This window comes from Canis lupus, chromosome 24 (genome assembly GCF_003254725.2).
Source record: "Canis lupus dingo isolate Sandy chromosome 24, ASM325472v2, whole genome shotgun sequence".
In the NCBI taxonomy this organism is placed as follows: domain Eukaryota; kingdom Metazoa; phylum Chordata; class Mammalia; order Carnivora; family Canidae; genus Canis; species Canis lupus.
Genome location: NC_064266.1, coordinates 35756403 through 35769402, shown reverse-complemented (window position 1 = coordinate 35769402; position 13000 = coordinate 35756403). Strand labels below are relative to the sequence as shown.

General features: G+C 41.7%; 1 protein-coding gene across 4 annotated transcripts in view; it reads right to left on the bottom strand.

The window, feature by feature from the left end:
* Positions 1 to 13000, bottom strand: part of ARFGEF2 (ADP ribosylation factor guanine nucleotide exchange factor 2) — a 99359-nt gene that overhangs the window by 39899 nt on the left and 46460 nt on the right. For all 4 annotated transcript variants that reach the window (XM_025470353.3, XM_025470354.3, XM_035705915.2 and 1 more), the window contains exons 17-23: positions 11659 to 11743; positions 11384 to 11555; positions 10609 to 10760; positions 9129 to 9257; positions 7881 to 8039; positions 4026 to 4173; positions 2788 to 2887 (exon numbers count right to left, since the gene is read on the bottom strand). In XM_025470353.3, coding sequence (XP_025326138.1) covers positions 2788 to 2887; positions 4026 to 4173; positions 7881 to 8039; positions 9129 to 9257; positions 10609 to 10760; positions 11384 to 11555; positions 11659 to 11743 — 945 coding nt within the window. The remainder of the gene's footprint in view (positions 1 to 2787; positions 2888 to 4025; positions 4174 to 7880; positions 8040 to 9128; positions 9258 to 10608; positions 10761 to 11383; positions 11556 to 11658; positions 11744 to 13000) is intronic.

The window sequence follows — 13000 nt, the reverse complement described above, 5'->3', positions numbered from 1 at the left end:
CGTAATTCATTTTATCTATCTGACTTGAGGATGGCAAAAGTTATCATCCTAAATCTGTGTTGATAGGCAAATATGTGGAAACATATAACTTGTATGGTGACCGCACAAAGGAGAGGTCAGAGAATAGAGCTGTACAGGAGCCAATGTTTCGTACTATTCAAATTACATGAACATTATTCAAAGTTGAATGTTAAAAGTTAAGATGTTATTAATCATGATCCCCAAAGTAATCAGTAAGAAAAATACTCAAAAAATACAGTAAAAGAAACAAGGAAAATAAAATGGTACCCTAGAAAATATCTTAACACATAAGGTAGTAATAAGGAAGGAATGGGGGAATAACATATTTATAAAAAAAGAAAAAGAAGCAGATCTAAATTCTACCCATCAGCAATTAAATAGATGAAACATTTTAATACAAAGGAAGAGATTGGTGGAATGGACTAAAATGAACATGATCCAACCATCTTCTGTCTAAAGAGCCTTGCTTTTATTTTATTATTCTCTTAAAAAAATTTATTTATTTATTTATTTATTCATGAGAGACACAGAGAGAGAGAGGCAGAGAGAGAGGCAGAGACATAGGCAGAGGGAGAAGCAGGCTCCATGTAGGGAGCCCGATGTGGGACTCGATCCCAGGTCTCTAGGATCACACCCCAAGCTGAAGGTGGCATTAAACCACTGAGCCACCGGGGCAGCCCCTTATTATTACTTTTAAAAAGATTTTCTTTATTTTGAGAGACACAGAGAGAGGCAGAGACACAGGCAGAGGGAGAAGAAAGCTCCCTGCAGGGAGCCCAATGCAGGACTTGATCCCAGGACCCCAGTATCATGCCCTGGGCCGAAGGGAGGCTCCCAACTGCTGAGCCACCCAGGCATCCCTATTTTATTATTTTTAAAAAGTAAGTTCTATACCCAATGTGGGGCCTGAACTCATGACTCTGAGATCAAGAGTTGCATGCTCTACTGACTGAGCCAGCCAGGAGTCCCTAGAAAGACTCATTTTAGAGTCAAAGACACAAGTAAATTGATAGTAAAAGAATAAAAAAGAAATAGCATATCAAAAAGTAACCAAAAGAGAACTGGGATGGCTGTACCAATTAAAACAAAGGACTGAAAAATCATTACTAGAGACAAAGAACATTTTAAAACACAAAAGGTTTAATCTGTTAAAAAAAAAAAAAGCATATATGCATCTAACAACAAAGCTCCAAAATCACAAGACAAAACAGATAAAACTGAAAGGGAGAAATGGACAATCTGACAATGGCTAGAATCAGCAAATCTATAGACACGATGAAGATTAATGGCCACAGAGACTGGCAGGGGATGAAATGGGGAGTGACTGATAATAAGTACGCGGTGATTAAAATGCTATGAAATTCAGTGGAATTGCTTTTCAGCCTTTTGGCTAAGACCAAGTGAAATTCAATAGTGATGATGACCACAGAACTACGAATATACTAAAACCCACTGAATTGTAAAGGTATATATTTATTTATCTGAGAGAAAGTGTACACGTTTGCAAGAGAGGGGAGGTGCAGAAGGAGAGGGAGAGGAAAAAGAATTTCAAGAAGATGCCCTGTACAGTGCGGAACTGATGCAGGGCTTGATTTCATGACCCTGAGATCAAAAGTCAATGCTTAACCGACTGAGCCACCCAGGTGCCACCTGAATTGTACACTTTAAAAGAATAAATCTTGGGGCACCTGGATGACCCAGTCGGTTAAGTATCTGTATTTGGCTCAGGTCATGATCCCACTGTTCTGGGACTGAGTCCCGTATTGGGGTCCCTGCTCAGTAGGGACCCTGCTTCTCCCTCTCCCTCTGTCTGTCTCTCTGTCTCCTTGTGCTGTCAAATAAATAAATAAAATCTTAAAAAAAAAAAAAAAAGAATAAATCTGATGGTATGTGAATTGTATCTCAATTTAAAAAAATGTAATAGCACACAAAATGGTGATGGGTCAGAGTAACGGAAAAGAAATATGTGTAGTTCATGGAAGAGTAAACATTTTGTACTTTTGGCCTAAACCTAACTGGAAAATGTGGGGAAAACCCATCAAAAGTATGTTACAGACAAATATCTCTGTTGGAGGGAAGCAAAAGGAACAAGGTAATCAAAATACACTAATAAAGAGTTTTAAATACTAAGAGGATTGTTCTGAGAACAATACAAACACTGCCCCAAATTCTATACTGCTATCATTTCAACACTGTATTTAATGCCATGGGATAGGTCATTAACCACATAAACAGTGTACATGATTATTCAAGGGTACTTTTCACGAGTTTATTCATTTTAGAAAATGTGTATTTTAAGCACTGGTACCTAATGAATGTCTTCAAATAAGAATACCTATATTTCTCATATTTAGGTCAAGTTTTAAGTAAACAGGTATCAGGGAAAGGTTCTGAGGAAAAAGAAATCCAATCAATGTGGCCACCTCACACTCACAATAGGCTTTACATCTTAAACTCTACTTAAAATGTTTTAATAAGTAATTCTATTAAGGAAACAAGGTAATCTAAAACATCAGCACAAGCAAAAACTCATTTTTGACAAGATTTGGTCACAACCTTAAAGTTATAATTTTTTTAAGAGGTCACAAATTCAAATGAACACGAAGGCTATTAGTAGCTGTGGATCACATGTGCTACTTCCTAGTTTGAGTGATCTAGAGCTCACAACACTTAGAAGAGTCAAATAGATTAAGAATCCGTTAAATACACAGAGGATGTGCCAAGCTACTGGACAGATATTCCAGCTTCACTGGAGAACAGAATTACCTGTCTACAGCTACAACCACACTCTGGGAACTGGTCTCACCAACAGACTCCTGGAAGCTGGCCATCTGTCTTTTATCCACTCCACCACTCACCAAATTACCTGAAATGCAATGCACAAAATCAACATTGCTTCAGAAACAGCCAAGTATTTACAGCAAAGTATTCTGTGGCATCAATATGCAGAGACAAGAGACAAAAAGGAAATGGTTTGCAGGCAAAACAAAACAAAATACCCTCAACTGATGATAGAATAAAATTAAATGTAGGTTTTGGCATTTGGTGTTTAAAGTACATTTTTATTCTTAAAATACAAGCTCCCTTACTAGCACCACCTCCCTTTCTTAATATTCTTTCACATTTTTATTGTATTGAATGCCTATGTTTAGGAGAACACATACAAATTAAGCAACACTAACTCTGGGCTCCTGAAGATGGGATGGCTTATACCTGCTGAATGTCCGGCGCACTTTCTAGGATTTCACTCCAGCCATCCCTGCATGCATCCTAAGAAGCAGGTGCTATTACAATCTTCTCCTTTCATAGTCTGTGCTTTTAACCATTACCCTGTACTATTCAAAAAGCGTATGTGGGACCTAGGAGCCTGCCCTCTGCTGAGAGCCTGGGTTTGCAACCTGCCTCTGTCACTTTCTGAGGCGTGGTCTTGCTCAGGGTCACTTCACCCCAACATCACCTTCCTCATTTACAAGATGGGGAAGATAATACTGCCAATCTCACTGTATTGTTAAGAGGATTAAATGAGTTAAAATGTATGAACTGAGTGCTCAGAATGCAGTCTGGCACATGTGTTTGCCTTATTTACTGCTATATCACTGATGGGGGTCTCTCAGTTGAGTGAGAAATAACTACTTTCATGAGAATGAACATGGAAGAGATGTTGAATCTACTTATAAAAATCTAGAAATACTCATACCCACTCCTCTAATACTAGGTACTAAAGCTGCAGCCTTTCTATAGCAAATGGCTTCTCCCCCCAGTACAGTTATATGGATAGAAAGAAAAGTAATGCACCCTGCTGATTTTGATAAAATAGGCATTTACTCAAGTTTAATCACAGTTAAGAGAGCCAAAGCAACACTTCCACTTCCATTAATAAACATACTGTCAGCTGGCACACAAGGAAGAGATGGTTTGCGTGACAGTCCTGCTGAGACAAGAAGTGTTTCATTCCGGTTAACTTGTGACTCCGTGACGGCCAGCCGTGGGGCCTGGTGTCTTACCAAGGCCAAGGCCCATGAACTCTTCTCCTGCCAATGTGTGGCCCTTCAGGCTCCCTTCTCTTTCACGCCCAGATCCAGACAGGTAGCGGGTTTTCACACCGGTTCCTATCAGCTGAGCCAGCTCCAGCTGGCTGATGCATTTCAAGATCTAGTGGAAAAAATGCATGATAAATGAGTTCCCGTATCTGGCCTGAAAAGGTCACCGCAATCCTGGTCATTTGAGAGCTCTCTGAAACACAGAGCTTTTCAGGTAAGAATAATCTGAAGGTCTCAGAGTGGGTTGCCTAGTCCTGGCTAGGCAACCCACCAAATGCAGGCCTAGAAGACAGACTTTACTTTTTTTTTTCTCCCCAAACTATTAAAAAGGAAAAGAGAAAATAACCAAAAGAAAAGCTGGTATAGGGCAGCCTGGGTGGTTCAGTGGTTTAGTGCCGCCTGCAGCCCCGGGTGTGATCCTGGAGATCCGGGATCAAGTCCCACATCAGGCTCCCTGCATGGAGCCTGCTTCTCCCTCTGCCTGTTTCTCTGCCTCTGCCTCTCTCTCTCTCTCTCATGAATAAATAAATAAAATCCTAAAAAAGAAAAAAAAAGCTGGTACAATGGGAGTTTGCTATATAGATGTTTAATTATGCAAATGTGATAAGTGCTTGAGAAAGACAAGCTGTTTGACTGGAGCAGAGAATCCCACCCACCATATTACCCAGTAAGTGCACCATCTGGTCTGATTTAGCCTCCTCACCTCCTTTGTACTCAACTCCACAGACACAAAACACTAGCCTCCCTGCTGTTCCGTTAACTTGACATGTTTCCTACCCCAGAGCCTTTGTACTTGCTGTTCCTTATGCCTAGAACATGTTGCTTATACTCTTCCCCATGGCTCACTCCCAGCCTAAAGTCCCAGCTCAGACATGTCCCTGAGATGGCACGCATACTCTCTCCACCACCATCCCCTCCCTGGTCACGCTCCCGAACCCCCGTTAGCATTTACCACTTTTTGACATTATGCCATATATTTGCTTGTTCTCTGCCTTAAGTACCAACAGGGCATGAACTCTGTCTTATTCACTGCTGAATCCCCAGCACCCAGCTGGTGATTATTATTCGATTAACTGACTAAATGAGGACATGCCCGGGAATGGGTGTGCAGTTGGAAAAAAACACTGAACCTTCCAGCCCCATGGGGTCATTCTGGGTTTGAGAAGAATATATACCTATACACAAGCCTTCTCTCGACTGCAGCTTATCTGAAGAAATAGAAATTAATCCCTACTTCTACTGGAGGAAAACCTGCCAGAAACTTACCGAGGGATAGCATGGAGATCTCCAGGTAAACCCTTCTTGGGGGATTTTCATGGCAACTTCTGACTAAAGCTGAGTTTTTTTTTTTTTTTTTTAATTCATTTATGATAGTCACAGAGAGAGAGAGGTAGAGACATAGGCAGAGGGAGAAGCAGGCTCCATGCACCGGGAGCCTGATGTGGGATTCGATCCCAGGTCTCCAGGATCGTGCCCTGGGCCAAAGGCAGGCGCCAAACCGCTGCGCCACCCAGGGATCCCTAAAGCTGAGTTTTAAACTACCTTGCGTGTTGATCTTACAATCCAATCTCAGAGTATGGGAGTCTACTATGTCGCTGAGCATTGCTTGGTATTGTTACTTATAAACTCCCTGTTGACTGAAAAGGCCTCCCTGGACTGCTCCACATACAACGATACTACTAAACTACTACCAGTAAACTGCTTTTAACTCTTTTTCTTTTCCAGAGGTGAGAACGTGCCAGAGTCTCAAGTATGTCAACAATTTAGGGCGAGGACTTCTTGGCTCCAGCCTGATTTCTGAAGGTTTCTAACCATCAAATAGGTGGTAACTCATTTTAACATTTTTAGGTGCTGCTAGATACTTGGCAACCAGCAGGAACCCCACATAGATCATGCCTCCCAGGTGAAAAAAAGTTCTATGAGAGAAAACAGCTATTTATTGATCCACTACCTATTGTGACTCCTCAGAAAACAGGGTATTGCTTCTTAAAAACAAAACAAAGCAACAACAATAACCAAACGGTTCCTGGCTGGCTCATTTGGTGGAGCACTCAACTCTTGATCTTGGGGTCCTGAGTTTGAGCCCCACCCTGGGCACAGAGATAACTTGAAGAACCAAAACCAAAGTAACCAGCCTTCCCCCTCCCCCCACCCCATACACCTCCATCTTTTTTTTTTTTCCCATCTCTGTCTTTTCTAATATGGAAAACTCCAGGGTTGTGACGGAAAAGGAAAATCTGGGTGGAAGGGAACAAAGGTATGTACGATAATGAGCAGGAGGAGGATGGCTAACACCTACAGAGCCCTCAACACCTGCCAAATGCAATTCTGAGCCTGGCATAGGACCTCCCTGTACCTCCTGGCATGCCCATGCTGTCATGGGACTAAGGAACCCGCATCCCACACCAGACCCCAGCAGTCCAGCTCTGGGCCTTTCTCCTTAAGAACTTGACCCCATGGGGGAGGAGGCAGCCATTTCCCCTCTAGGCATGCACGGTCCCCACTACTCTGCACACACTCACCTCTACTCTTTCAGTTTTCTCTCTAAAGCAAGAAGAAATATATGTGTAGACACCAGAGAAATCAGGTAATGTAATTGAAGGGGAAAAAAAAGCAGAACTAAATCACCTGCATAGTTCTATTACTCAGGATGTTAACATTTTTTTTTATCCGTTCAAGTCTCATTCTCTGTGTAAGTTCAGAATGAATTTTTACTTCATATACTGTGACTACCTTTCCACAATCCAAGATCATTTTTATAACATCTTTAATTTTTTTCTCTAAAGTCTTTCTCAAAAACCAAAAACCAAAAAAAAAAAAAAAAAAAAAAAAAACCCAAATAAGAAAAAAAGTCTTTCTCAATCCATAGGTCCCTATTCCATTTATTTCTTGTCATTTATTTGGTGAAGAGTCTGGTCATTCACTTGGGTGTGGTGCCGGCAGAGTGGGGTGGCTTTCATCTCATAGAGTTTATAAACTGCATTCTCATGATACCATTTAAAAGCATGTGCTTCAAAGAAAAAAAAAAAAAAAAAAGCATGTGCTTCTGTCCCCTAGATTCCCTATAAATTTGCAGCACAGGCTTGAACTGATTCAAGTTTGAGTTTGTGGCAGAAACATCTCATAGGTGGTACTGGGGTTCCACTGGGGAACACATATGTCTGGCTGTCCCTCCTTTCAGCAACATTATTTCAAATACCCTAAGGAATGGTGTACCACACTTTTTTTTTTTTTTTTAAAAAAGAACAATCCCTCATTGCTGGGATATCTAGGCTGTTTCTAATTAAATCTTTTCCCTAGAACAACTAAAATTTCAATGAATGACTTTTTGAACACATTTATACACATAATTATCCTAGGTGAGAACCTTAGAATACTGTGTAAATAGAAACATAAACCCACCAGCAATCTCCTTAGTGGCTTACTGTAAATGTTGAAAATTTCTCTTTAGATTCAACTAGGAGAGAGATCAGGCTCCCAGCTTTTTCTAAATCTATGTGGTGGCATTACGAGCCCCCAGGAGGTGCATCAGGGCTCAGGTTGATGTGCTCCCATGAAAACAAAGCTGCAGAAGTGCACTGTGTGAACATGAGCTGCTGGGGATGGGGTCGCTCTGTGAGGTGGTGCATCTGAACATACCCACCACAGTCCCAGAACCTGACTTTCAGATTTGTGAGGACTTGTGGATAAAGGAAAACCCAGAGTTAAAGCTAGGCTTGACTCAAGTAACTGACCAAAGAGAGCAGATGGACACTGAGTCACAGGAATACTGGAGTCCTCTAAGAAAAGGCATTTACCAGGCTTTCAAAGGAAACACACCTCATGCCAGGAATTCCCAAGGTAGTTGCCATCGGTGTGCGCCACTGTAATGAGCGTCTTTATGGTGTCGATGTTTTTCTGCTTCATTTCTGTGATGCTGGAGCTGGCCGTCAGCAGGGAGAAGCGAGCAAGAGCCTGAACATAGGCATCTCGCTCCAGCTGCAACAGAACCCAAACAAGAGAGCACGCTGAGATTCCACCCTTAGCATGACCGTTTGCATATCTATGGGACTGTGTGTGCACTGGGCTCTGGACATCTGTACACACATCACCTAACAGGCTTCACACACATCAACACACCAGTGATTCCGTGCTGGTATCCTCCTGCTACTGGAACATCCCTATACACTACATGGGTGAGAGCCGGCTCGCTCCTTTGCAGCTGACCTCAAACTTAAATTCTGGGTTCTATTCCCTCTGGAGGGAGTAGCAGAGGAATCTGTTGAATGCTAAGATTGCCCCCCCCCCCCCCCCCCCCCCCCCCCCCCCCCCCCCGCCAAACACACACACTCGAATATCTGCAACCATCTTGCAAGGTAGGCTTATTTTCTGAATTCTGTAAATGAGACCAAGGGTGTCTTAGAGGGGAGTTAGCTGGCCCAATGTCACGTGGCTAGAGAAGTAGCAGGGTTGGGTTCTGCAACCCAGGGCGTCTGATGTCAAAGCCTATGGTCTTGGTACAGAAAAAAAGTCTAACTGTAAAATGAACAAGAATAGAAGATCTGAGTTTTTCAAAATAAATGGGTGCAAATTCTTAGGAAGTGGTGCATAGGACCAACAGCCTCCTAATTTCCTAAGAATCTGAGAATTCTATTTTGTTTAGTTGCTTGAGTTTTTCAAGATTCAAAAGTCTACAGACATACTCATTTTGCAATATATGGTTTCTCCCAGAAAAGACGTGGAAATAAAGGAAATTATAACAAAAGGTGATCTTAAAAGGAAAAGTAGTATCTTAGCACTCGGGCAGGCAAATTAAGCAGATGAATAGGAAGTCTGTTTTGCCAAATCCAATCAAATAGCTTAGACCTCACCTACCCACTAAAGGAGGTTACAGTTCAAATCTCCAATTTTCCCCCTAATGAGGCTATTGTTAGGCACAAATATGTAGTCTTCCTCTTAGCAGGCAAGAGTAGATATTTTGCTGAGACTTTTTGGCTAATTGGAAATGTCTAATAGTTTTTAAATTTTGCCAAATCTGAAAGAACACAGACTACCAGCATCTCTGGAGCCTCACTGACGTCCACTCACCTGCATTCCAAAGATGCAGGCAATCCGGATTGCACATCGGATGCCCTCCAAACACAGGGAGGCCACCTCTGTATCATCACAGTTCTGCAGTCCGATGCTGTAGGCTGCCAACAGCGGCGTCCAGACCAACTGGAAGGAAGCAAGGTTTCAATAATGTCTAGAATTTTAACATGGAAAGAGCACTGAGAGGGCATACTGTTAGTTATGAGCACAGCCAGGATGCCAAGTTCACTGTTATTTTGATTTCAATCTACTCCATTCACAATATAAAATAGTTCTTCCGGGGGATCCCTGGGTGGCTCAGCGGTTTAGTGCCTGCCTTTGGCCCAGGGCATGATCCTGGAGTCCTGGGATTGAGTCCTGCATCAGGCTCCCTGCATGGAGCCTGCTTCTCCCTCTGCCTGTGTCTCTGCCTCTATCATGAAAAAATAAATAAAATCTTTAAAAATAAATAAGTTAATTCTTCCTAGATTATGGTCAAATATATCACTATAAATATGCTCCTAGGCATAGTTTTTAAAAATTTAGCTCAATACAAAAGGAAGGTAGATAGATACGTGGCTAGTGCCACCACTACATCCCCCTGGGCTCATGGCAGACATTACTCATCAACTAGAGAGCCCACTCCCTCCTGAGTCTATTCAGGGCATGAAAATTCTTCTTAAAAAAAAAAAGAAAAAGAAAAGAAAATTCTTTGCACAGTGCAGCAGGCAGCTGTTGCCAATCAGAGATTGGCACATAAAACCTACATGCAATTTATAGTCTATAAACTTAGTTTATTGAAAGGTTCCTAATTAAAATTATTTAGACTTTACTTTTCCTCCAATTTTCCTGTGAATTCCCTGGAAATAAAGGTTCACAAAAATCTAGAAATTATTAACTAACAGGATACTGACAGGATATTTATAGTAATAAAAACACCTTAGAGAAAAATTATGTGCTGTGTTTATTAAGCCTGTGTCTTTTCTAGACATTTTAAAAATAGACTTCAGGATACTGTCTTTTACTTCCAATTAATTTCATCTGGTAAACTAATAACCCTGAGACCAGAGGTGAAAGGTCAAAATAAAATAATCTCTTCTGCCTGAATGATTTTTAATTCATTCAATCCCCCAGCAGCCCCAACCACAATCCTGTGTTTGGCCCATTTTACAGGTGATAAACACAGAGAGAGAGAGAGAGAGACTGAATAAGCTGACCAAGATCACAGAGCTATAAAGTGGCAAAGGCAAGATTCAAACCAGCCATTCTGACTGTGGAGGCCACAGCAATCTAGCACTTATAGCTGCGGCTGGTACATCCTCTGTATCATCAAAAAGCTTTTGGGAAGGACTCACTTGAGTCACTATTCAGACAGAAGCACCCAGACCTGGCCTCTCCTCTCCCCTCCCTCTTCACTATGATAAAGTCACTGGTTAGCTTCTAGCTGGGCACCTGCAGAATCAGGACGAACCAGGTCCTCGTTTCTCAAGATACTCACTTTGAACATTGGCCGGACGTGGTCCAAGTGAGTGGCACTTGTGAATGGAGCTTTCGCATGGCTCACAGCCTCCATCAGAGCTTTTGCTGTTCTAGCCATCTGCTCCATCTCCAGGTTGTACAGCAGCCGTCTCTGTTTTTCACTAGCTACGCCTACAAAGAAATGAGAGTCTAACAGCAGCCACTGGCACCCACTGAGTGCTCGCTATGGGCTAGGCACAGTTTTAAAAGATTTATGATCAAGTCACAAATCCTCCTGAGGTCCTCTATGAGTGTGTTCCAAATATGACCATTTTACTGAAGAAAAAATATGGCACAGGGAGGCTCAGCACCTTGCCCAGGGACATATCGCCAGTAAGTAGTGGAGGTGGGACATGCCCGCATCCAGTGTGGCTCTACAGCTTGTGCTCTAAATCTCTGCACTCTGCTGAAACCAATAGTGCCACAGGGCCTTCCCTTACAGAATTCTCATCAAGGTTGGCACTATCACCACTGCCATTAAAGCAGTCTTAAGGAATATTTTGTGGGGATAATTTAGCTCTTAGATTACTCCTTTTTTTTTTGATTACTCATTTTAAATTCCTTCTTGTAGCTAATCACAAATCTAGCAAGAAGATGGTTATAATTATGAGAGAATCAACATAATCACAATAATTTAAACACATTTACTATTCAGGTATCTAGTTACGCAAATTAAATTTATCATTGGGGGACTTAATCATGCAATCTGATACCCTTGAAAATTAGAATGGAAATAATTTGTCATTAGACCTTACTCTGCTTAGTAGATTTGGTTGCGATCGTATGTTCTTTTGTTTCTTTCATGGCAATTTTCTTGCCTTCTATTTCTTCATAGATGCTTGAGAGATATTCTTCTGGTAGATCTTTACTATCATTGATACCCCGATTCATTTTAATGTATTGTTCTTTCGTCATTTTATTTTTTACCTGAAATTTTAAAAAATTAAAAACCATTTAGAAAACATCTAATGGCCCCCCAAAAAACTCCTTATTTACCCACTACAATATATAATTTGTTCAAATATTTTACCTGAGGGCTGTGCAAGTCTGTGGTTAGCATGATAATTGAATATGCTAAGACATACGCAGTGTCAGCACTAGCAAACAGGGTTTGCCTGGAAGAGAAGGTTCCAGATGTAAGAACATGCAGAGAAACAGCTATAATGGAGACACGATTCACTGAACACAGACCAATTGTTCCACGTGATGCCAAACTAGTCAAGAGTATTCATGCTTTCACCATCATCGAATAATAACTAATGACCCTGAGTGTAGAAAAAGCTAATTAAGAAATCATGTCAGGTTTTAAGTTTCTCTGATAAAGCAGTTTTAAGGGTTTTTTTTTTTTTTTTTTTTTTTATTTATGATAGTCGCACAGAGAGAGAGAGAGAGAGAGAGGCAGAGACACAGGCAGAGGGAGAAGCAGACTCCATGCACCGGGAGCCTGACGTGGGATTCGATCCCAGGTCTCCAGGATCGCGCCCTGGGCCAAAGGCAGGCGCTAAACTGCTGCGCCACCCAGGGATCCCAGTTTTAAGGGTTTCTTGGGGGAAGATTTTATTTACTCAGTTAAAAGTCAGTGAGAGAGAGGGAACATGAGTGGGGTTGGGGGGTGGGAGGGTGGGGGGGGCAGGGATCAGATTTCCCACTGAGCAGGGAGCCTGACGTGGGACTCAATCCCAGGACCCTGAGATCATGACCTGAGCTTAAGGCAGCTGCTTAATTGAGCCATTCAGGTGCCCCTTAAGTTTTTTTTTTTTTAAGTCAAGTTTTAAAAAAGATTCTTAAGGTACAGCCAGACCATGGATTAGTGTGTGGCAAGCGAGGCACTCAGAGCACAAAAATGCCCCAAGGCCCACACTCCAACCTGGAGAGTGAGGCCCCCTTAGAGTTTGCACAGCTCTGCCTCAGCTGCTTCACACTGGTTATGTTTCTGAGAACATCTACTTTGTACTGGGCACTGGGGAGAAAAAGGATGAAAACTCCTGTTCAGAGGCACCTGGCTGGCTCACTCCGTAGAACATGTGACTCTTGATCTTGCAGGTGTAGGTTCAAGCCCCACACTGGGTGCAGAGATTACTTAAAAAAAAAAATCTTAAAAAAAAAAAAAAAAGAAAGAAAAGAAAACCGCTATTCAGTTATTACTTACAGCTTACATTACCCACTATAATGCTGAACAGCAGAAATTTGAAAAAAATATTCATGTTTTTCTACATAATATGCTGGTGAAGTCAAACTTTTTTTGCTTTAGGCAAGAAAAGACAAAAATGTGTGGATGCGTGGCCTCAAAATAGGCGAGGCTAAAGCTATAAAAACTAGTCTGTCCAAATTGTCCCCAAAAGGAGAGGGAGAAACTCTGAAGAACATAACAA